We start from the raw sequence: 26,072 nt of genomic DNA, 5'->3' as shown, positions 1-26,072 counted from the left end.
ATAAAATTCACATTTACAACTATAACACCTGCAAACTCCACTACGTACTTTAATTTGAGTAACACCATCGAAATTTATAAGCTTCTAAAGAAGAGTATGATTTCATCTATTTACTCACACGAAAGTATACCAGTGGCAACTGCTAACTGCCCCCAAAATACAGAAATTTTTGGCATTCTATTACAGACAGATTAATATGAAGAAACTTGGTTAAAAACAAGAAATACGATCACCTATTAGCCTATTAAATTCAAAATTAGACCAACGCCATAGATGATATTGTTTAAAATGCTATGGTGTTATTATTTATAGCGGTTTCTTTTATCAAACAAGTGAGCGAGTGATCAACCACATTTTTAAGGCCAATTCCAATAATTTCTCGACTTTATCATACACGTAAAACATACCGTCGGTCATCCTAAAATTATGTCAAAGGAGTTCTGATATCATTAGACGATGTGTTGCTACCCAATGTGATTCTGTTTCCAAGGGTATTAGGTTAGAGAACTTACTGAAAATTTGCAATATAGGATACCACAAGACACCATCGATCGTATGATGTAATTAGGTAGATGAAACCAACCCTTTAAGTGCTGGGATTTGACTCTCCAAAAACTCCCTTTTGGTCAATATTCTGTCAGATGAACAGTCGTCTTCCTGAAAGATTACATGTATAGCAACACTGATTAGTGTATTCTTTAGCAATTTCTAACGCCCAGGTTAAAAGAAATGAAAAGGCTTCCTGTTTTGAGAACATGAAAAAAGATAAACTGAAAAGATTATTGAACTATATATATATAAATATATATTTTTTGAGAAGATAATTGAATCTTAATATTATTTCTACAAAATTATTCATCAAATTGCATAAAATTATTCACTAAATTGTATAGTTTTAGCGACACAAGATCAGGAACACACCACCATGGTTAGGAAAAAAATACAAAAACAAAACCAAATTTACGTATTATTTAAGGTATGTTTGATAACAAATTTCTATGTTCTACTAAAATGTCATGTCCTTCACAATCATTTTGTATTTAGGATTTTTTAAGTATTTTAAGATTGACATACGTTTGGCGTGCTAAGATCCAAAGTCGAGAGGGAAACAGCCCAGATCGTACGCTAAGGTCCCTAAGCAATCACTTAGTGAAAAAGGAAGTAATTTCTATAAATGTATTTATTTTTATTTTAGAAATAATAAATATATTACAATTTGCTGGGAAGGTTGACAGTGAGTGAAAGAGTGAGCATAGAGAAAAAGTATGTGAAAAAAAAAAAATGCACCGAGTAGTGAGGAAAAAATAATTTAAATGAGAATAAAGAAATAGAAGTTAAACAGAACTTGAAATTATATATAACGTAGAAGCTCTTTTTTTCTCTCCGTTGACAAGTATATAAGTGCATAGAGAGTATGAAACAAACATTTGATATTTGAAAATTAAGCTTATAAATTGTTAGAAAGTAGATAACAAAACAAAGAAACTTATAGGTGGATTGAAAATAGTGTTAACATTTCAAAAACCAAAAATAAAAAACAAATGGTTATCAAGTAAGGCCTTAAAAATTGTTTTTGGGATTTGGCTATAAATTCAAGTATGAACTTATGAAAGATGAAAACTATTGTAAAGAAGTTGGGAGAAAACAGGTATAATTTTCAAAAACCAAATAGTTATCAAATCAGATAATTTTCCTCTCTTTCCTTTTCATTTGACAAGTATGGTTTGACTTTATGGTAAAATAAAATGAACAAAGAATTATAGACCTCTAACACTAATGTAACTAGCATGTATCCAGCTAGATTTGGATTGTCAGGAGGCTTACTACATGTTGGATAAAAACACATTAGTAAATCTTAAGACTTCAGTCTTCCTAGTTCACAATGGCAGTTTCTTGTTCTCTTTGCTCAAGTCTAGACATATAGGGTCAAAATGCTAAATCAATAATCTGAGAAGGAAAAATACTACTTACATCACCGACAGCAGCTGAAATAAGAGACAGCAGGGTCACTGTTGCAGTTTGGTAATCTGATAAGATCTTGAATGCCGAATCATCCAGTTTATCCTGAAAATTAGCACATAACTTCAGAGAGGGGAAGCCTTAGCAGTCCCAAATGAAATTAATGATTCAATCTATGCATGTGGAAGACCCCTAGTTATGGAAATAGTAGTTTTATTAGTAAAATATTAGTATGGCTATTAGAAGGGGTATATTAGTAAATAGGTAGTAAATTTGTTAGAGCTTTTAGTTATAAATAGAGGGAGTGGATTGGGAGAAAGGTTTGAAGAATTTTATGGGATTTCCTTTAAGAAATTCTGGGAGAGAGTTGCCCTCTCAAAAGGCTATGGTATATTGTAGTTTCTTCGTTGATATCGTAATACAAATCTATCTTTTAGTGTTCTTTGTCATTCATTGTTATTCTTGAGTGTTCTTGTTAGGTGGTATCCTAACAGCATGATAACAGATTAACCTAGCCGGCTAGTCTATCAAAAAGTGAAGGTTTCACGAGTCAACAGCAAGTATGAACTGAACATAAAGTCATATATTTACAAACCAAATACTTTGGAAGATGTTGAAAGCAGCAGCTGAGCTGACAGTCTGAATAATAAGCTGGATATTTTTTGTTCGTTCTCTCTCCAAATGTACTGGAATTTGCATTGGAAGATGCAGAGCATCGTTGAGCAATCACTAATAATCATGCTCTTCTGATTTTTTTTTCCATGCCATAATTTGCCTTTGTAACAAATTATTTTGTCCATCATTGACCGAGTATTATTAATTAAAGGTAAGCTTTATCTCTCTCTCCTTTTGCGAGAAATAATTTATATGAAATAGAAAGGGAGAAGAATTTTTAGCAGGATTATGATAGAATCTCTCCAGTTAGAAACTAAATTAGAAAGACTGAAAGCTTCAATCAAAAGGATGCATGTGTTTTCACCAATATAAAGTTAAAAAAAGATCAAATCCAATAAGCTATTAAAAGATGAAGATTTGTCACTGAATATTCATCCATTCTGTTCAAGCCCAAGAATCTAAAGAAAGGATCGATCGAGAGCAATCCAAAGAGTCTACTTGTCATCTTTGGAAACGGGTGTCCCACAAAAATCAAAGAGAGGAGATCAACTGATGTTTCCAGGTCTAACCATAAACCACCCAAAACTCTCCAAAATAGTATTACATTACTTTTGAGCAAATCAGGAAGTACTAAAGAGGTGGCAATGAGACTCAGATCGAGTTTTGCACATAACACACCAAGGAGAAGAAAGAGAAATATAACAAGGGTTTTTTAAGGCAACCCGTTGTGTTTACGCCACCATGACTAAGCTACCATAAAAAAGCTTAGATTATCTTACGATAATTGTCCTTCCAAACACTATAAACAGAGGATTGTTTTCCCTTCCCCTAATCTGGAGCAACTACTCCAAAAGCTGTGTATTTGGATGGATCAAGAGGCCAACTTCAAGAGGCCTTACTCGAATTTAAAGTGATTAAAGATAAATGTAGACAGTGTGAGTTATTCTGAAATTTCCACTTCATTAAGATGAAGTCAAAGCCCAAGGTTCCAAGCCTGATTTTCTTTCAGAGTTCCACATGCTAGTCACTGAGTTACTAGGAATAGTGGATAAGAAAAAAAGGGGTTAACAAAGCGAAGCAAGAGCAGCGCCTCGAGACCAGGTATCATGCCAAAAAAGAGTGCATTGCCGTTGACCATCACCAATGACAAGAACAGCATGACTCCTAACCAAAGTATTCAGTGATGAAATGGATCTCCAAGGAGCTTTGGTTGAATCAGGAGTAGAAGAAATAGGTCACTGATAGTTGGCAAGGGTTGGATAATATTTTGCTTAAGCAATTTTCCTCCAAAGAGCTTGTTCCGCACAGAGGTAATGCCAAATCCATTTGGCTAATAATGCTGAATTTATGTGCTTAAGACTACCAATTCCCAGACCACCCATTTGGAGGGTTAACTGGGTATTTTCTCAATTGACACTGTGCATACTACCATCAACCTTTGCACCTTCCTAGAAAAATTCTTTGAAGGACTTTTCAATCAACTTGGCTACCTTACAAGGTAATTTGAATAAAGCAAGTAAAGTGGCATACTAGAGAGAATTGATTGAATATAGGCATGTCTACCTCCTTTGGAAATAAGAGAGTAATTCTAAGTCCAACAGCACAGTTTATGTTGCATTTTCTCCAAAATATTAATAAAAGGAAAGCTAGTCTTCTCAGCAAATTCATGCTGAGAAGAATTCCCTCAAATTCAGTCAAAATTATTTGAAGAGAGCATCTACGACTCCTTGAGGATTACATGCTAGCTAACATGGAGTAGCGGAAGGAAATAAAGAAAAAAAACTATAGCTCTATTTCCAAAATTCATTTTGTTTGGATGAAATTCGGTCTTTAGTCTAAATGTAGTGCTTAATAAAAAAGCCCAACAAGATTTGTTTCCCTCATCCCAGCCCAGGGTTTGTGCCTTCTGTCCCTTCCCTCCTCTTTTTTTTTTTTTTTTTTTGGTTATTTTTCCTTTTTTTCCTTTTGTTTTTTTGTTTTTTTGTTCAGTCTAAAAAAGATCAGAGTTTCCTAAAAATGAAAAAGCCAAACAAGTATTGTTTTCAAAACTAGTTCAAAAGCTTGAGTCTAGTCTAGAATTCTAGCCGCCTCACATCAGTACTTGTTGATATTGCTCTCAACCAAACCTACAAAATTGCAGCAACTAATTTGAAAATATTAAGTACGGAGATAAAAACCTATGCTCTAACATAATGATTGAAGAAAGATTTTTAAACCTATATGGACCAATTACTTGTATTGTAGTCACTTTATCCTATCTTTTGCATGTGTCGCATGACCAAGAGGAAAGATCTCAAATCTACCTCTCGAAAGTGTAATTCCAGTAGTTAAATCAACTTATTCCCCATTTTCAGTCATAAAAAACTTGCTTTTCATAGCCCTAACACTAAGTTCTGCAAACAGTAGTTCTTGCAGCAAGGCCCAACAGCATGAATAGCTAAATATAGTGACATTTTGGTTTCCATGAGTACAACAGGAAATTCTTGCTATCTTGTCTATAAATCGGACTCTAAGTTTCTTACCCAATGAACATATGAGCACAATAATTTTCTATTTCATTTCCACAAGCACAATTACTCTGATAAAAAAAAATAGATAACAGCTGGATATTCTACGAACCAGGCAACAAATTTATCATTTTTTAATCAATTTTTACGAAAACATACCTTCAAGCGAGAAATAGCAACAGAGATTGCCCTTCCAGGAGCTTGAAGAGCTTTATGATGAATCTATTCAAAAGAAAACCAGATCAACAAGCCGAAGAGCAAAGAGATTTATGTGAACAATTAGTTTAATTCATTTTATAGTCAAGCTTAACGAACCTGTATGTAAAGAAGAGAAACAACTTTGGGTAGAAGAGCAATTGGATCCATTTCAGCAGAAACTTGAGATGTCAACTCCTGACCATTGAAAAACAAAAAAGAAGAAAAAAAATAGTGATTGAGGAAGAGTGTCGAATGAGAACTCATTTTAACAACTTTATTATAAATAATCTACAGTTGCCTTTTTTACCTTAGCTGTTAGGTCTTTATGATTGTTATAATTCCAGATAGTAAGATGTAATATTCTTTCCTTAATATAGACTTCTTTCCTAAATTGAAATTTTAAGTCCTAGTTACTTAAGAACCAATGTTGTACATTTGTATTATGAAAGAAATCGTTATTTGGAAAGAAAAAAACTGAGTAAAATGATAAAATCTCGTAGTAATGGGAGTCCAAAAGTCTCAAACTTTGGAACAATAAAATCAGACTTACAGAATATCTTACCTTACGATATGAATGCAGAAGAGTCCTCTCCAATTTCTTGTCAAGTTTTTTCAAGATCAATCCACTGAACCAAATGCAGATTCATATGCTCAGCAAAGTGTGGTAATGACTACGTTCTTATGGAGGTAAATACTAAATAAATACAAAGGCTACCTCTCTTCTACTAAATCCCCCAGTGCACTTATGAAGGTCTCCACCCGCTGTTAAATAGAACACTAAAACTCTGGGTCATAACATTCACATACATTGTCCTTCCAAATTATTAATTAGTACTTAGATGCTAGAACACAGATACACCAGCTTCTTCAATAGATAAGTTGCATTAAACAGGTACGCTATATCTACAACGAGTACAGTTGCTGGAATCAATACTATGCTGAAAAGCCAAAATAATGATTTCAGAAAACCAAACAAGTGGCAACTTTAGCGATAAAGGAATAAAGCTTTAGTGCTGCAGGAAGAAACTTAGAAAAAAAAACATGTTAATTTATCTTTTCAAATAAAATAAATATGGTTGTAAAATTTATTCATTTTGAAAAGGCATAAAATACAAAATCCAACTTAAGTTGAACTGAATATTCAGTTTATGTACTAAATGAAGTTTTCCAATTAAATCAAGTACAACAAAATGAACATACCTGATTGAAAATGAAGTTTATAATTTGATTTAATTCTTAAAAAAGAATGAAAAGAAATGGTATCGCATTGTTCTCTAACAAACAAACAAATGTGAGTGAAAAAAGTGACAGTGATGTTAGACAACAATAGAAAATTTTGTTGAGATTTAATGTTCAATTTCAGAGTTCACAGATGTTGGCAGGTGGCTGTCGAAATCTAGGAACAGAAGATAAGACAAGATGGAAAAAAGGAAATAAAAAGACAGACAAGGACTTTAGTAATCAGTATTCTTTGATGAGAAACTATACTTTCATTGAGAAAGAGCGAAAGAATACAAGGAACATTTAAAACAAAAAAACAAAAAAGAAAAACAAAAAATGCAAAAAAATGCAAAAACAAAAAGACAGAGAGACAGACCATGTGGAAGAAGAAATATGACAAATTATCTAACAAAAAATTTTCCAAAGTATTGAAAATCATTCTCAATTTCTCAACAATAGGTTTTTATTTTATTTTGTTTTGCTTTATTTCAAATAAAAAATAATAATATACATGTCACAACGACCATTATCTTCTTGGCAATCAATCACTTACCTTCCCTTCCAAAGCTTCAGCTGCAGTGACAGCCTTATTTGATAGAGATCCAGGAAAGCTCTTAGCCTAAAAAGCACAGGTACATAATTACGACTCTAAACATATTGTTTCATGAAAACAAGCTCAAGTGTCTTAGATGTTTTAAAAGAAAGAAAGAACATGATAATCTGTCCTTTTTTTTTCTTTTCCAAATTGTTATATCATGATTCATGTAAAGGTTTTTGTTCATACAATTGTAGTTCTTTCTCCTGTATTAAGTGAGACTGATTCAGAATTCTGCAATTCTGCAACTTCTATTCCATTCTTCAACTTTTTGTACAAGTCCTACATTAGAAATCCACAGCACAAAGAAAATACTAATTATTATCTCATCAATCACTCTGGATCCAATTAAAGTATTAAAAGAGTTTATAACTTTACCAAGTTATGAAAAAGCATATCCACGATTGGTGCAGCTGTTGTTCTTAACAAATGCCGGTGCAAAATGACCTGTAAAAGCATTATCAATATCCCTTTTGTGATCATACCCAGTTCACATTCACATCTCTTATAAAATTATTTACCAAACTTTTTACTTACAGAAATTGACTGGTCATCTTCAAATAAATCTAAAGCTTTTTCGTACAGCTGCAAATTTAAGAAAGGCTGCATGGAAAAATGCAAGCTTACGCTTAACATACAATTTTCTTCTGTGTAGGTTTTCAATAATATATCACAAACTTCACAAACTTATTACCCGTTAAAAACAGAATGAATGCAAAGTTGAAATCAAATATTCATATGATACCACCAACATAGGGCAATATAACTGTATTTACCTCGTCAAGTTTCTGTTGGGTATTGTCAAGTAAGCGTTTCATTTTTTCTGCATTTTCCGTAAATAGTGCCTTCCTTCTCTCCTTCCATGAATTGTTCAGCATAGGTCTAAGATGATTTACCAAAGGTTGGAGGATTATTGCAGGATCATCTATGCCTAATATAATTTGGTATGTCAGAACAAGTACCAAAATGAAAGCAAAATACTACAAAATTTTGAGTTCCACTGAAAACAAATTTCAAACCATGTTCCTCAAGATCAGGTATCAGCGTCTTGATCTTCTCAATAACCCATTCTTCGGTAGGGTAATTAATATTGTTCTCTTTTGCTTTAACTGATTCCTTTTTACCCCCTGCTTTAGTCTCTGCCACTTGCACATTGGATGTAGCCTTAGCTTTCCTCTGGTTTTTCTTGGATTTCATTGAAGTTTCGTGGTCATCTAGAGCACCATCGGCAGCTATAGATTGAGTATTTCCAAATGATTTACCCTTCTTTTTCTTTGACTTTTTCTCCACGATCTCTCCAGTTTTACCAATATCATTTCCCGTTTCAATTGACTCAGCAGACATGCTTGGATCATTTCCAAATTTACTACTGCTCAGTGAATCTACAGAAGAAATGCCAGTAGAAGATCCTGGGACATTTATGGTCTCCATCTCCTTCTCCATGCGACCATATAGATCCTGGTATGAAGATACAAGATTGTGTAATATACCAATTTAAACAAATAAGTAAAAGAATGGAACTAAGTTCAAGAGTTCTTTCAATGTTCCATACTAGTTTTATGTTACTTTTTAAGAGTCATTTATCCATCATCTTCTAGGAAATTTGACCACAAATTTCACATAATTTGGGGATGTGGCTACAAATGCAAACTCCTTAATTTTCAGAGAAGAGAGATAAGAGACAAAGGAAAGAATATAGGTCAAGTTAAAGTCCGATGACGAGATCTACAATGCAACGCTCAAATCATTCAAAATGGTTGATAAAGTTTGTTCAACAATCAACCTCCGAAGCTATCATGTAACAACCACAAACCTTACTCACCCTCCAAAGTCCCCAAGCACTTTTCCAGCATGGTATAATCTAGCAATCCTGGCAAGACTAGTTAACTGATTGTAAACTAGTACAGAACTAACATCTTTTTTTATTATTATTTATTTATTTATTTATTAGATAAGAAACATTTCATCGATTAATGAAGAATGGAAGAACTCCAAAAGTCATTAGGCAATTACAAGAAACATTTCCAATTGGAGACTAAATAAGACAAGCTAAAATGATTAAAAGGGTGTTTATCCCTGCACCAATAAAAAGCAACTAACATCTAGTAATGAATTACAACTCAAATTAAGATGGAAGGAATCCGTAGATTCTTTTTATGAAACTGAAGGACAACAAAATTATAAAAGAAAAAGCCATACCTTGATAAAAATATTGCTGAATATAAATGAATCTCCAAATATGAGAGCTTTATTAGACTGCAAAGCAAGAGAAACATAACAATCTTATAGTTCTCCATGTTGTTAAATGAGCAATAACACAACTTCACAATTATGCTCACCTTTAGAGCTACCTGAACAGATGGGCAAGATAACAAAATTTTAGAAGCATCTTGGGGCTCAAATGACGAAGGAAGTACAAGAAGAGAATTGGTCCTGCACCATTAGAAAACACATGTAAGGAAAACTGTTAGGTATCTGTTCCCTGCACTCAGTAAAACCTAACACAACCAAGACAAATAACAGAGCACAAGCTCTGATGTAGATATAATGATATATGGAAAAAGGCTTGTATTGCCAGTACAAAAAGGGAAATGAAAAAGTACTCGATCTTCACACAAGGACGTAGATCAATGTAGAAGAGAAAGAAAACAATCGATACCAGCCAATTCGAGAGGGCTGTTAGACTCTCCTTCCCCAAAAAGCTATTTCAGCCTTTTACTAAAATCCCTCCTTCCTGCAACCTTCCTTATTTAGTTATATAGCTTCATGGTGGTCCCTCCTCACTGTCATCCTACCTTCCTACAGCCTCATGGTGGTCCCTTCTCATGGTTATTTCCCCCCATTACACTATTATTCTCTTCTTCATTTAGGATCTTAGGTACAATTCACTTTCTACCCTTTCTCTTATATGTATTTATAATTGGAGGTCTAACAAAAACATGCACATAACTGTTTACATAAAAGGTAAATTAATCATTAAGAAAGAGTTATAAATAAAGGAAAATCTATTGTAAGACATTCCTATCAAGTTCCTTTCAGCCCTTGGGTATTTATAGGTCTAAATAATGTTTTAAAATGAAATTAGTTCCAAATATTTATTTTTTTTTAACATCCATGAGTGCCCGGTCTAGCTTATGCGTGCCTTGACTAATCTCCTAGGACAACCCATCTGACCCGACAATATTTGGGTGTCAAGGAAACTCATAAGAAATTAATCCCTAGGTAGATAGCCAGCATGGATTGAACCCTTGACCTCTTAGTCATTTATTGAGACTATGTCTCCTTTTTTACCACTAGGCCAACCCATGATGGTTTCCAAATATTTATGAACAACAAATACAAAAGACAAGTTAACTATATTACAAATCTACAACAAGATAAGCCTTACCAGCTACCACGCTCAAGGATATCTTCAACGGTAGAATCCAACATTTCAATTATTGAAGGATGAATGAATGTAGTGCTTAAAGGTATTCCATCAGGATATCTGGACTAGAATGAGGAAAGATCTCTATCATAAGTTTATGATGTAAGCACAGAAATTCCATTATTTTAAAACACAAACTCAAGATAAAAGAAATTAAATACCTGCAAGAACTGAATGGGGTTGGGAATCCCCAGTTTTCGCAGAAAATCATAGCTTATAACAGAATTCTGCATTAAATTATAAAATAACATAAATGAGCATATAGTATTACTGAGGAAAAATATTTCCCAAAGCTCTCATAAGCCCCAACTTCTCCAAGTTTTGAGTTATAGGCACAATTAAATCTTGCAAAAGTGTAACTAATAGGCTCTAGCATAAAATGAGAGGAAGTACATTTTTTGTTTTTGGATAAGAGATGAAAAAAATCCCTTTCCATATGGATTTGGAGGGAGAAGATGAAAGCAGAAAGAAAGATAGTAGAAAATTTAGGCAAAATATTAATAAGAACTCACCTAATACATAAGATAGTATATGTATTATGCACTTTTTTTTATAAGAAACATCAAAGCAGTATATTCCAAAAAGGGGCAAGGTACAACCTAAGGGCCGGGGTAGAGGAACCTCCCTAGAGATCAATAGATTATAATTGGAAAATAATTTAGTATGAAACAATATCCACAAAGAAGCTGAATTTCGTAGAAAATTACAAAAATATCAAACTGTAAGGATTTATCTTCAAAGGTTTTTGCATTCCTTTCTTTCCAAGGATGCCATAGGAGGGCTCTAAAAACATAGCTCCCCACCACCTTGGCTTTTCCTTTTAAATTCCAGCCATTCATTCCCTCCCAAAGCCAGTCATCCACCTTCTTGAGAAATCCCCAGGAGCCCCTCCAGAAAATTCCACGCCTGAGTGGTAAAAACACAATGAAGAAACAAATGGTCGATTGATTCACTTCCTCCTAAACACAGCCTACACCTTCACGAGGAAAGAGACCAACCTCTTTATTTTCTTTGCAATCTATCATCAATAATTAGACTTTTGAAGGCCACCAACCAAAGAAAAACTTTGACACTCTTGGCATTAGTTCTTCCAAAACGAACTAATTAGGTTCGAATCAAAAGTGGGAATTTTATAAGAAAGAGACTGAAAAGCCATCTACATGAATAACTTCCAGATACCTCTAAGGACCATAAAATTTTGTCCATTCCTTCCCCCAGCTGCACGACATTATGTCTATCTACCAAAGCTACCCAACTATTTAACTCTCTCAAAAAGAGCTCTTCAAAGGCCCATTCCAAGCTAGTCTATCATTATCCCAACAATCCTAAATGGAGGCCTCTTTTTTGTGAGAGACAACAAACAGGTCAGGGAATTTCTCCTTCAGAGGTTTTGATCCACACTAATGTCTTCCCAAAAGCAAATGGTTTTCCCACAATTCATCTTGAAATTTTCTCTTTTTTTTTTCTTTAAAAAAAAAAATTAAATATAAAAAGAAAAGAAAGAAAGGAAGAAGATAGTTCTTAGCAATGTCCACCACGAACTATTTCTGCTTTTCTTTTTAAACTCAACAGTTGCCCAACCAAAAGGGGCCTCCCATAAATACTAGCAATAACCCTTTTGCATAATGGATTTGCTTTGCCTGAATCTCCACAGTCATTTGGTGAGAAAGAGGGGTTGCAGTGTGTTAGAGGCCCGACCCCCAACCCTCCAAGGGGAATAGGCAAGGTTGTTTACTCCCAGTTAACAAGATTGCTTCCCGGTTTGTACATACCACCAACTCAGAAAAAAATTCTAAGAATTTTCTTCAGCACATGAATGACCAACTTCGAGGACCTTAGAAGAAAGAAAAGATAAATTGGTAAGCTATTCAGAACTGATTGCACAAGAGCCACTCTCCCTCCTTTAGACAAATTCAAACCTCTCCAAACATCCAACTGCCTTGGTGAATCAACGGATCCCAAAAAGATTTTCTGCGGTGATTCCAGCCTAAAGGAATACCAAGGTAATTAATTGGAAAAGCTTCCATTTTACATTAAAACGCTTCGACCTATTGTTCAACTTCCTCCTTACCCATATTGAAACCCATAGGTGAGATTTTAGCCACATTCAACGTCGGACAAGAACCATCCCAAAAAATATGCAAAATATCCCACCAATTTCTCAAAAGAGAAGTCTCATCTGGGTAAAAAACCACTGTATTATCATTTATCAGCATACTGAAGAATGATAACTTCAGTGTTTTTCACGACAATAAAACCCTTCAAAATCCTTTTCTCAAGACAAAATTGAATTGTTAGACTAAGAGTATCTCCAATAATGGTGAAAAGAAAGGGAGATCAATCTCCCTGCCTCAGACCCCTAGAAGTTGAAAATTTCACCTCGGTCTTCCATTGAACAAAATGAAGTTGGTGGACTTTGAACAACCCCTAATCCATTTTCTCCAAGTTCTACCAAAGGCTTTCAATTTCAGAACCGCATCAAGGAAATTTCGGCTAACCTTATCATAAGCCTTCTCTAAATCAAGCTTTAGGACAAAGTTAGAAGCTTTTCAATCTTCTACCATCTCTGCAGCCGCCACCAAGATAGCATCCAATATTTGTCTGCCTTTCACAAAGACAACCTGACAATCACTTATTGTATTAGAAAGGGTTTTTTTAGGTCTTTCAGCAAGAACTTTAGCTGTATATGCTATGATTTTATACGAAGGGGAGATCAAGCTTATGGGTCGAAAGTCACTGACTCTCGGGACAATCTTCTTCTTAGGGGTTTTTTTTTCTTTTCAGAAACAAACTTTCATTATCAAAAGATTGGTTACAAAAAGAGAGGGATATGAGATATCCCCACACCCCAAATTGTTACAAAAAAAGAAGCCCAACTGATGACAATTTGAGATAGACTATAATTACAAAAAAAAATTAGATTAATAGGCCAAGAAGAAGCACAAAGAATGACAGGATCCGGGATCCCAAAACACCTCCCCATTGGACTCATAGTTGTTGAAGATTCTTGAATTCCTTTCAAACCAAAGTCTCAAAAGAAGAGCAAAGACCCCACTAGACCAAAGAATCTTTGCTTGCCCTTCAAAGGGCATACCACCAAAAAACTAAAAAAGGGCCTCCGACGCTTAATGTTGTTAGCTCATTTATTTTTTTAAAAAAAGGAAACGGTTCATTATATTAATATATAGAGAAGAGCTAAGGCTCATAGTACAAGAGAGTTATACAATGAGCAAAACGGAAATACAAGTGCTTCTAAAAGGATCAGGAGGTGCACCCGGACGTCTTAACTAGGTTGACACTCCCTTAGCACCCTCATCACTTCCAATTCAAACCTATAACTGGGAAAGACAATAAGAAGATTACAAAATGAGGGAACAATAACCGTAGTAAAATCGAAAATAAAGATCTAAAAACAAAGCCAACACAGTGGCCTAAAATTTATGGAAATAAATAAAAAGTTCAACGAAAAAGGGGTGGGGGGGAACAAGAGTAATGCTGAAATCCGGCAGTGTTAAACACTGTCCGAAGGGGGGGTGAAGATGAAGGCCCCCCAGTTGAGATTGAAATTTGAAAGACTATAGGGAAGGAAGGGATCGGAGAGGATGCACCAAGAGGAGGCTTGACGGCGGGCGGCTTCAAAACGGTCTTGGCATCTAATAGCTTTGTTATGGAGGTCTGCCAAGAGGGCTTTTATTGCATTACACCATAGCAGACGGGTGGAGTTGTGGAGATTAGGGCCGGCTAGGAGCTGTAACACATTGCTTTTGAAATCATTGCACAAGGTCCATGAAAAGTTGAAAAAACACAGCAGTTTTTTCCAGCACCAATCTGAATAAGGGCAAGTAAAGAAGAGGTGAAGGGAGTCCTCACTGTGTTGGAGACAGAGGGCAAGCTGAGGGAGAAAGGGAGGATGCTGGTTGTTTTCTTTGAAGAACTTCAGCTATATTCAGCTGACCGAAAAGCATAATCCAAATGAGAATGTTGACTCTTCTTGGACTCGTTGTTTTCCAAATAGCCGAGAAGAGGGGCTTTTCCAAGGGGAGAATGGTGTTTGTATACTTTAAGGGATTTAACGGTGTAGAGGCCAATGGTTGAGATGGACCACACTCTTTTATCAAAAGAGTGAGAAGGACTTCTACTTACAATTTTTTCCAACAAGTCTTGGAAGGCCAACACTTCTTCATCTTTGAGCAACCTTCGGAAGGTGATGGACCAAGAAGCTATACTACTGTCCCAATGATCAGCAACTGAACCATTGGGAAGTATGGTGATTCTGAATAAGCTTGGATAAAGGGTGCTGAAAGGGGAAGATCCTTCCCAAGTGTCTAACCAGAAAGCAATTCGGCTGCCATTATCAAGCTTGAAAGTGGCCAAAGATTCTACCTTAAGCCAAGTCTTTGAGATGCTAATCCATAGACTTTTCAAGCTTCTACCACCTTTTCCTGCTGTATGCCAATCAAATGCATCTTTACCATGAATACTTCTTATAATTTTGCCCTAAAGAGAGTTTTCCTCATTGAAAAATCTCCATCCCCATTTAGCAAGGAGTGTTGTATTCATAGATCTGAAACCACCAAGGCCTAGACCACCATCTGCTATAGGTTTTTTAACCAATTCCCATTTAACCAAGTGATTTTGCTTGCTGCCCTTGTTGCCTTCCCAAAAGAAGCTTCGTATTATCCTTTCCATTTTAGATACTACTCCTTCGGGCATGAGGAAGATGGCCAAGTAATGAATTGGAAGGTTTGAGAGGACTGAAGTGCATAGAGTGGCTCTTCCTCCCCTAGATAGATTAAATCTCTTCCACTTGTCAAGTTTAGCTTGTACTTTGTCTAGGACCGGCTGCCAAAAGGAGGCTTTTTTCGGGTAACCCCCTAGAGGCAACCCTAGATAATAAAAAGGAAGATGGTCAGCCGTACAATTCAAAGATGTTGCTGTATTAAAGAGGTCACTATCGTCCACATTGATGCCATAGAGGGTTGATTTATCCCAATTTACCTTCTGCCCTGAACACCATTCAAAGAACTCCAATATATGTTTAAGTTTTAAAAGCATAGAACTATCATATTTGCAAAACAGTAAGGTATCATCCGCGAATTGGAGTATGGAGACTTGAACTTGCTCTTTACCTACTATAAAAAACCTTCAATAATGTCGGATTGGTTGAGTCTGGAAATTAAAGCACTCAATACTTCGCTGACTAGAAGATAAAGGAAAGGGGAGAGGGGATCACCTTGCCTTAGCCCTCTTGAAGCAACCACTCTTCCCCTTGGTCTCCCATTAATGAAGATCGAGTAAAGTGGGTTTTTGACACATCCCATGATCCATTCTATCCATTTCTGATTGAAATTCTTGGACCGTAACACTTTTTCTAGAAAATCCCAATTAACTCGGTCAAATGCTTTCTCCATATCAAGTTTAAGGATCCTTCCCTTCTTCTTTTTTGTATACTCTTCAACAGATTCATTGGCTATAAGGATGGGATCCAAAATTTGTCTTCCTTCTATGAATGCATTGGGAGGGAGCAATAATTGCGGCATGAATCCCTTTCAATTCTCTCAAGCTAGCACCTTAGTCAATGACTTTGTATATTAAGGAGGTTAAGTAAATGGGTCTGTAATCACTGACCTTAATTGCTACTTTCTTCTTTTGGATCAAACATATGAAGTTGTCTTTATGCAAGCATTGATCTTACCATTCTTGTAGAAGTCATCAAAGGTATTCTTGGAAGCTTGACTTTAGAAGAGACCAAAATTTTAGCAAGAATTCTGAAGTGAAGCCATCGGGGCCTGGAGCTTTGCTTTCCCAATTAAACTGTCAAATCTTTCTCCATATCAAGTTTAAGGATCCTTCCCTTCTTCTTTTTTGTATAACTCCCAACAGATCATTGGCTATAAGGATGGGATCCAAAATTTGTCTTCTTCTAATGATGCCATTGGAGGGAGCAATACATGTTGGGCTATAATCCTTTCAATCTTCTGCAGCTAGCACCTTAAGCAATGGACTTTGTATATTAAGGAGGTAAGCTAATGGGTCATGAATCACTGACCTTAATTGCTACTTTCTTCTTTTGGATCAAACATATGAAGTTGTCTTTATGCAAGCATTGATCTTTACGCATTCTTGCTAGAAGTCATCAAAGGTATCTTGGCAAGCTTGAACTTTAGAAGAGACAGAAATTTCAGCAAGAATTTCTGAAGAGAAGCCATAGGGCACTGAGCTTTGGCTTTTTGCCCAAGGGCTTGTATAGCTGAGAGATTCTGTGGCTGAAAAATTAGTTTGCCAAGAAAAGATTCTAATTCAAATTCACACAAGACCAATCTAAGTTTATTGGAAGATGCCTCTGCCCTGGGGATTTTAGAAAAAGACTGCTGTAATAATTGATTATTAGGCTTTCAATTTCTGCACTCGACTTTGTTGGCACTCCTTGCTCATCAACTAACTCATTTATAAAGTTTTTCCTCTTTTTTGCTACCAAGAATCTATGGAAAAAGCTTGTATTCTCATCTCCTTGCTTGAGCCAATTTAACTTGTTTTTCTGTAATAGGTTGATTTCTTCCCGCCTATATAAGGCCATAAGTTCTGATTTTGATGAAGACCGAACTGCATAGTCACTGCTGGAAAGGGGGGAAATCTCAGCAAGAGTGTCCCATTTTTCAATTTCTGCTAGCAGCCTCTCCTCTTTCTTTTTTAGTTCTTCCTTATTGCTGTAATGCCACACCTTTACTGCTGTTTTGACTTCTTTCAGCTTCTGATTTAGTACAAATCCAGCCCATCCATGCGCTTTACTGTCAAACCATGCTTTCTCTATAATTTGGATGCACTCTTTGTTGAGTAACCAACTATTGCAAAACTTGAAAGATGAGGGACCCCAGCTGAAAGAACCGGCTTCTAGTAAAATTGCGTAGTGATCTGAAAAAATTCGGGCCGGTCTATTAAGGATCCTGAAACAGTGACACCTTCCCTTGACCAAGTGAAGTTCCCATTACTCAACCGAATTTCCATGAGTTTTGCTTGCTCAATGAACTTATTAAATTTTCTCATACCTCTAGTGCTTCGACCCAAGGGGAATCTCTCATGTGCCCATCTTATTGATATTAAAATCACCACCCATGCACCATGCCTCTTCACAATAAGCTACCAAGGAAAGTAGTTCTTCCCACATAAATTTTCTTTCTTTGTAGTCGGTTGGCCCATATACCTTAGTGACCCAACAAATCTTTTTACAAAAAGTGGTACATTTTATTGAAAGGGAGTAACCACCTTTGAGGGTTTCTAATACCGAAATCATATTTGTGTCCCACATTGTCAACAATCCGCCAGAAGCACCAAAAGATTCAACAAAATCCCATCCGACATCTTTGGAACTCCAAATAGATTTAATAAAACTTGCATCAAAATTTTCTTTTTTGGATTCTTGAACTAGCACTATTGAGGGGTTAATTTTCTTTAGGAATCGTTTAAGGACCAGCCTTTTATTACTATCTTTGAGGCCTCTTGTATTCCAGGATACTATCTTCATCTTTTTCGAAATCAGGGTTCAGGGCCAACCAAAATTCAATCCAGAATTAGGTTGCAATTAGTGACTATACTCAATAGATGTGTTGGGAGGTCAGAAGGGGTTGATGGGGGGTTGGGTGGGTAGGACTAAGGGCTTTTACCTAAAAAATAATGTCCTCCTCTGTTTGAAACAGAGTATTTTGGTCAACAAGCAAGGATGCTTCTGTTTTTGGCTCTTCTTGATCTCTTGAATTGTTGATCCAATCAGTTTCCTTACTACTAATACTGAAAGGGAAGTCAAGAGGGCTATCCTTCTCTTTGATTACTGAAGCTTCTGGGGGAAAATTGGGAGTTCCTTTTAGGAATGGCCCCTCCAGGTTGGATGGGAGGAGAGAAATTTGACTTTCTGACCTTGTAAAAAGAGGGTGTTCTGGAAATGAAGGATTCCTGGCTTCTTGGAGCTAACCAGACACTGATTTGGGGGTGAAGCCAAGGCTTTTGGAATGTTCCTTTAGATACTTTCTTTTGATAAAATGCTTGGGAAAAGTTTTGAAGAGGCAAGAGGGGTGGCGTGCTCTATGCAGCCGCTTATGGTTTGCTTTGTAGGGTTTAGGAGGTGGTTTAGTACTAAAGGGAGGAGGAGGCTTGTGGGACGCATAGGCAAGAAGGAATCGGCTGCTCTGTTAGGACGGGGGGGGGGGGGGGGGGGGGGGGGTGGTTTAAAAGGGGGAGATATGGTTATGTGCTGAGGCAGGGGACGGGAGAAGAAAAGGCTTGAAGTCGCGTTGGGTTTCGGATGTGGTTAAGGCATGCTCAGAAGAGGAAGAGGCTGAAGGGACAACCACATTGCAAGGGAAAAATAACTTTGTTTTCTTTTTTCTTTTTGGCGCGAGTGTCTTTTCAGTTTCAAAAAGGGAGAGGTCAGCTGGGAATCCCTTCTCTTTCTTCTTAATGGCAGAAGGCGAGTTAAAGTCGGGCCGTGGAACACGAGGGGCCTTAGTACTAACACTAGGTGCCTTCGCTGGTGGTGCATTTAAGTCAGAAGACTTTTCAACTTCCTTTAGTTTAAAAAAATTCCTCTCGGAGGACTGCAGCTACAAGGCAGGGGAGGGGGACTTTTCAACTTCCATCCTTGATAGATTTCCCTCGTCAGGGCTTAAAAGGGCGGTTTAACTCCTCTTTCAAGGATGAAGACTTTTGAAATTCTGGGTTATTACTAATTAAACCCAAAGGTGGTGACTTTTCGTCTTCCCCTGATTCTCCCCTATTGAAATTCAAAGTCTGTGGCTTATGGAACTCCTTCTTTTCCGCTCTTGCATTTGGACTTCTTGAGAACTTTGGCTTGGACTTGGTTGACAATAGGAAAGACCAATCGGATAAATCAATTAAATCAATTTGGGAAGTGACACCTTCATCCTTCAGGACTTCTTGTATTCGAACTAAATCTATTGGGTTGGAGAAGTCCTTAAACAGAACTTTAAAAGGTAGTTTTGTAGGCTGATGACAGCAAGTAATATCACCAAAATTTAAGTAAAAACTTCCACGAATTTCATCCTTAATTTCAATGGTGGCTGGCATGAATCTACATAGATTTTTCCTGACTTGAATTTTAGCTTCTAAACAGCTGATGAGATTAAGAGTTTCTGAAGCAATTGCAGTTAGTCCACCAAAATAAGCCCAATTGCTCAAAGGCACTTCTACACCAATAATCTAGGGGAAGATTTTTTATTGCAATCCATCCCCCATAACCTTGCATTACTGAGGGTCTTCCATGACTAAGGGGATTCCATTTTTCCAGTAGAAGATGAAAAGGGCCATACTTAATCCATTTGCCCTGTATTGGCACTTTTTCGGTGAGGTCTCCTTGGCTGAGTTTGACGAGGGCCTTGTCTGCAAACAGAGGGTTGATGACAACGTTGGTGCCTAGACACTTCGTTCTTTGGCAATTTCCTTCCACCCATTTGATGCAAGAAGTCTTGAAATAATCCATAAATTACTAAAATCTTCAGGCAAAACATCACAATTCTTCTTCGTCCAGAAAGAGCGGTTACTTTGATTCTTTGAGGGTGGAACAGGGGAAGGTGAAAGGGGAGAAGTTAAGGGGAGCAGGGAGCTTCTAAAGGTTCGGAAGAGGAATTACCACAAGAGGGGAGAGCAGGACTGTTACTACTGGCCGGCCTCTGAATAGGGGAGGGACAAAGTGAAGGAGAACTAACTTGGAAATCAGGGGGTGCTCTGAAATTTTGGATGCAGCCTTCGATCACATCCTTAAAATCTTGCCAACCTGCTTTTTCAATGCCGAATGGGACATAGATATTCTTTCTTCCTCCTGTGATTGGCCAAACAGCACATTCTACAAACCATTTCTCCTTTGCACGAAATTTGGCCAGCCTTATGAAGCTTTGATCAACTCTTTCCTTTAATAAGAAGAATTCAAAGGTGGAACCATATAGAAGTACGAAAACTCTCAAAGAGCCATTTAGTTGAGGTTAAGGAGAGAAGAATGGACTGTCCTTTCTTTAAATATTTTAAAAGGAAGTCGGATCCTTCTTGCCCCATAAGGAAGGTGTGGTCAAGGATGCGGCAGGATTTAAAGGCCATGGCTGGAAACAGGGCAAAAACAGGGTACAAAAGAAGAACGGGAGGAGGGAAGGGGCTGGAGGGTGAGCAAAAGGAAGAGGGTGAGGGAGGCGGTCAAAGGGAAGGAAGGCATGGGAGGGCATGATGAGCTCCGGTGGGGTGGTCGGAAAGGAGGGCACGGGGGGAGGGAGAAAGGGAGGAGAGAGGGGAGAGCATTTTTTCTTTTTATTTCGGCAACCCTGGTTGTTAGCTCATTTATTGATGATGTCATTTTCAAAAAATTCATGGAACACTTAGATTAAGTCAGCCTTCAAATTTTTCCAATTTCTTTTTTTATAAACTCCCATGTCATCCCATCTAGACCAGGGGATTTGAGGATGCCCATTTCTTTGATCGCTTAACGGATATCTTCCTCTTCAAAGGAACTCTCCAAACTCACCGCTTGATCCCAATCAATCCCATCCACCGTAAACTAAGGCCCATTATCTGTCTTATATAAATTCTGGTAGAAACCATTAATCTTTTTTTCTACTTCTTTTTCAAAGGATAACAACTCCACAGACTCGCTTTCAAGAGTAGCAATAAAGGCTCAACTTTTCATTGCCAAAAACCATCTATGAAAAAAGGAGGTGTTTTCATCCCTCTCTTTTAGCCTTTTTATCTTACACTTTTGCCTCAAAATCCACTGCTCGCTAATGGTTAACTTCGGCAAAGAAGCTTTTAACCTTGTTTTTTCATCAATTACCTTAGGTGAAATAAGCCATTGCTCTTCAACTTCAACAATATGCACGATCTGCTGAAGAATATTATGCTTCATATCAATCACATTCCTAAAAGATTCTTTGTTCCGCTTCACAATACTAATAATGTAATATAGAACTTCAAACCCTTCAGTTTTTCCATGAGTTTGATGTGAGAGAGCAAAGCATTTAAGTACCACATTGGTCATCCCATTCTAACCGATGTGGGACAAAGGTAGCCCATATTACATTGGTTCCTAACATTTGTATCCTGCCCACTCATTTGCATTTTGCCTGGCCCACCAAATCATAACCTTCCTTCTAAAGTTCGTGGTCATTACAGCGCCCATATTATAAAATAACCTACCTTTTTATCTAAAATCTAAATAATATTAGGATACTAGGACTGACTATAATATATGTATATAAGTTACAAAGATTTAATGTATATTCTGTGATGTGCAAGGTTAGGCACTCGACTGACCATAAAATATATATAACCTCCATGCATGTGTTTTATTATTAAGAATGACAAACATATAAATAGCATAAAATTACCAAAAAGAGAAGGAAAAATAAAGGCTTCCACTTCAAAGCTAAAAGAGATTATAAAATAGTTAACTAATTGACCAGTTGACCTAAACTAAGGAGAGTAATTAAAGAAATTCATATAGAAGCAGGATGAAAATCAAATATTTACGCAAGCTTCATATTTAAGAGTATCATAAAGGAAGTCCATGTTTCCTTTCAAATGAATTGATACACAAAATTGATTCTAGAAATGAGAAAGAAATTCATACTCATAATTCCACAACATAAATACAGTAGAATAATAAGAGCTCTGTACCTGTGAGAAGAAAGAATCTATGGATTCTTTTTGAGCAATGGAAAATATCTGCATTATAATTCCACATTAACCAAACAACTGCATTAGATTTTCAAATATAGATGAGGAACTGAAGAAATCTATATATGACTACTGCCGTATCTATTCTCTTATAAACCCAGATTCTTTCTTTTTCATCTCCTTTCTTGCCAACTACTTTAGTTTTTTTTCCCCCCATTGTAATTAAAAATAACTACCATGATTAGCAGACAATCAGCTAGCACATGCTTTTCTCATGAAAAAATATGAAGATAACTGAACTGCAAATAAGCATTCGATAAAAAAAAATGGGGATTTTGAAAAATAGAAAAATAAGGGAAACTATTTATACAAAATAGCAAAATTTTAATCTTTTTTTATAGAGGCCGATAGAAGTCTATCGGTGTCTATCAATGATAAAATTTATAGAAGTCTATCACCAATAGACGCTGATAGAAGTCTATCAGTGTTTATTATTTATTTTTTTTTTTTTTTTTTTTTGTTATTTCTGTAACATTTTTTTATCTATGAAAATTTCCCATAAAAAACGCAAATGTACAAATTGAAAGTCAAATTGCATACATTTGGTGTCCAATGAACACCAGCGCGAAGTGATCCAAGAATCTCATTTTCCTTGACAATTGCATTAAAAAGGGACTGGAAAAATGAACCATCAACAGCTATGCCACTAGCTCCGTCAATGCCTTGCAAGATTTGCTGTAAAGAGCTCCATATGACAGTTAAATTTGTCGGAACAGTAATAGCTCTGGTGGCACCACGAACCATGGCAGAAACTCGTGCAACATATGCTGGGGTATATAGCTGACCACCTTCGAGCCTACCTTTTACCTAAATTCACAAAACCACAGGGAATTTTTTTTTTACTTTTATCCTAAATTTGGCTGATCATAATAGCAGAACAGAAATTACCAGCGTCCCAAGCCGTTGATCCAACATCGATGCAAGCAATTCAGAACCAACTTGCAACTCTGCAGCAATTTCAGCCAAAGCAATTTGACTAGACTCCTGAAGCCGCTCATTTATTTCTTCCGCCACAGAATCCCAATAAGATTGAGATATTATTTCCCCTTGAATCAATGTAAGTCGTGGATCATCTGATATAATCTGTTCAGCTTGCTTCTCGATATAGTATAGATCCACACCAATAGTATCCGCAAGATCTATCAAAGAAATGCGTCCTAACTTCTCAATCTCAGCCAATATTTCACGCCGCAGGTGCTCCTATTTTGTACTAAAAGCCATTAGAACAAAAGAAGTTGCAGTCCAAAATGAACTAGAATTGAGTTGCGATAATCTCTCCTTCCAGCTAAAAGAAATTACACAAGAAATTTGAAGATTTCCATTTCAGCAAAACACATTGTTCAAAACCTAATATATCCCAAGTCGATACTGGCATATATCCCACATTTCAAGAAGTAAGCTTCTTACGAAGAGGGAGCAAAATCAGACCAAGCAGCTTCAAAATGTACAATTTGGACAAGTTAACGAAATTTCAATTGCATTCATCAGTTTAACATAATCAGATATATCTGTAATAAAATTGTTTGCATTATGCGATTAACAAGTGTATGATTGAATAAAATTATATGCGATTAGAGAAACATAGTCGTACAGGAGTGATATATTCTTTGCCGGTGACGGTGTGGAGGAGCTCGAAATCGAGGATACGAAGCTCTTGAAGCTTTTGGACCAATTCCACAACGTTTCTTTCCGATAGTCGAATGCTTGATTTGGCTTGTTGCGCAAATTCGAACTGTCTCTGAAGCTCTAGCAATTCATCGTCCATGTTGCCGTTGGGATCACAGAGCGCGCAAGAAACAGAGCCAAAGCACACATACAAATCGACTTCGACGAAGGAACTGAAATCGAATTTTGTTTTCTTAGATGGATACTTGTTTGGAAATTGGAATTGGGATACTTTTTCAATATTTTTAATTAATTAAAAATGATTTTCTTGTTTTTTAAGGTTTAATATTAATTTGGTCGCATGATAGTACTTGAAAAATATTATTCTATAACTTTTAATTTTATTTTTCTGAATATAACAAAAATATAATGATTACAAGATTATGTCATTTGACACCATCATAACGAAGCCGCAGGTCCATATCCAAGTATCGTTGGAGCTTCAAGTCACAGGTCCATAAGGTCTCATTGGTAGCTCAATGGATTTAAGTTGAAAATCAGTTTTTGGGTGTTCAAATTGACAAGAGGGAGTTTGATTATATATGATAATGATTAAACTGGTCGATTATATATGATATAGTTGACATGATGTATGAGATACATTAATTGGATGAAAATGAGATATATATGATTTATATCTAGTGAAGGAGAAAAGAATTATGGTTTATATGTTGCATATGATGTGATATTAAACTATAGGTTATAAATATAATATGATTATATTTATTTCTAATTAAACAATTATAAGATAATTGTTCGCGATTTTTTCTCCGTAACCAAATGAGATAGTGGGAGGTTGCAATTAGTTTTCATAACTGAAGGATAAAATGAAAATGGTTTTCATTTTGCAAAGAGATCAGATAATCGCTCCCCGATTTAGTACACTGCCCATCGTCTAGTAAACGAAAGCCTACACGATAGCTCAAGTTGTCCTGAATGATCATGTACACGCGCGGATTACCTAAACGATCACATAGACTTTTCTAAACTATCGCGTGCCCAAGCGATTTTACTAAACGATTGTCTAAACGATCAGACCCTTTTTACTAAACGATCGTGCACCTTTTGCTAAATGATCAAGCACCCGTCTATCGATAGACTTTAGATATCTCCCACTTGCTTGGTCGTGGTAAACGATCATTCCTTCCTCCTTCCCTCTACCAAATCCAACAGAGCCCACACCTCTTGGATTCTCACTCCGAGAATACCAAGGTTCCAAGTGGTTGTGTCCTCTTTGCTGCCAGTTCGTGAGAAGTTCGTTTGGTGGTAGACGACAGCGAGATTTTGTGGACGATAGACCTGACGATCTCAGCGACAGCGAAAGTTGCTAACTTGACGAGAGCAAGATTTAAAGAGAATAAGAGTTCTTCAACTGGTATGTCTCTTGTTCCTTTGTATTTAAGTTTTGTTCTAAGCATGTCGCAATTTGTTGTTAAATGCATAACTTGTTTGTTTGATCGTGGTTGCGGTATTTCTGTCAAATGAATTTTGGAACGATCTTGCTTCCGTTTAGAGGTACTCTTTGATAAGAGTTGCTTCAAAGCTATTGTTCAATTAGGCATGAGAATGATAGAAAAGCAATAAAGGTTTATAATGAAGAACCTTAGTGACACACGTGTTAGTTAATTACAACGAGAATTGGGTTAATAATTGGGTGTGAGAAAATATTAAGCTCGAAAAAGGATACTTGAACATTAGGCTTCTTGGCTTATGTAATCAAGTTAATCGGTCGAATGGTTAATCAATTGAAACTATCGGTCTATTGGATGAAGTCAATATTGGGATTGGTGTCCTAATTCTCTCGGAGTCTCGTTGTTTTGTAAAGATACATATTGTTTAATGAATAAAACAAGTGTTATTTAATTCTGGCATTTACTCATATCCAATAAACAAAGCTCCTCGGTTATCTTATGTGAACTTAAGCATGTATATGTGATATACAAGTGGATCGTGCCTTAAGTAATAACCTAAATAGGTCTGTAGTATAAGGATTAAGGTGAGATACCTGATCCTGGTGACACTACGGATACGGCCCACTTTGTAGAGGTTTGCAAGTGTTGTAAACTACTACAGATGGTAGATCCTGACCATTCATGTGGAGACGTGCGAGCGGGTGTATCCTATACAAAGAGTTTGTATAAGACCTGGACCACGAGAT

General features: G+C 36.5%; 1 protein-coding gene across 2 annotated transcripts; it reads right to left on the bottom strand.

Annotated features, from left to right (window-relative positions):
• Window positions 1-274: 274 nt before the first annotated feature.
• LOC120083067 (E3 UFM1-protein ligase 1 homolog) lies at window positions 275-24,140 on the bottom strand. 2 transcript variants are annotated; one of them, XM_039038596.1, is made up of 20 exons: window positions 23,841-24,139; window positions 23,138-23,449; window positions 22,790-23,056; window positions 22,190-22,237; window positions 10,684-10,749; window positions 10,484-10,587; window positions 9,435-9,528; window positions 9,295-9,351; window positions 8,115-8,553; window positions 7,872-8,026; window positions 7,633-7,698; window positions 7,474-7,542; window positions 7,285-7,377; window positions 7,054-7,119; window positions 5,995-6,041; window positions 5,842-5,905; window positions 5,397-5,474; window positions 5,241-5,303; window positions 1,972-2,064; window positions 275-657 (listed from the first exon to the last, which is right to left on the bottom strand). In XM_039038596.1, exons 1-20 carry the CDS (start codon window positions 24,012-24,014, stop codon window positions 565-567), a joined length of 2,448 nt encoding a protein of 815 aa, XP_038894524.1. In that variant the 5' UTR covers window positions 24,015-24,139; the 3' UTR covers window positions 275-564. The 2 variants fall into 2 exon arrangements, with proteins under 2 accessions (XP_038894524.1, XP_038894525.1); XM_039038597.1 differs by lacking the exons at window positions 275-657; window positions 1,972-2,064; window positions 5,241-5,303; ... (1 more) ...; window positions 5,842-5,905; window positions 5,995-6,041 and adding an exon at window positions 6,065-6,217 and having other exon boundaries at window positions 23,841-24,140.
• Window positions 24,141-26,072: the final 1,932 nt, after the last annotated feature.

The sequence above is a fragment of the Benincasa hispida genome, chromosome 8, assembly GCF_009727055.1.
Source record: "Benincasa hispida cultivar B227 chromosome 8, ASM972705v1, whole genome shotgun sequence".
Lineage (NCBI taxonomy): Eukaryota > Viridiplantae > Streptophyta > Magnoliopsida > Cucurbitales > Cucurbitaceae > Benincasa > Benincasa hispida.
The sequence above is the reverse complement of the archived record's forward strand: the minus strand, read 5'-3'. Positions and strand labels throughout refer to the sequence as shown.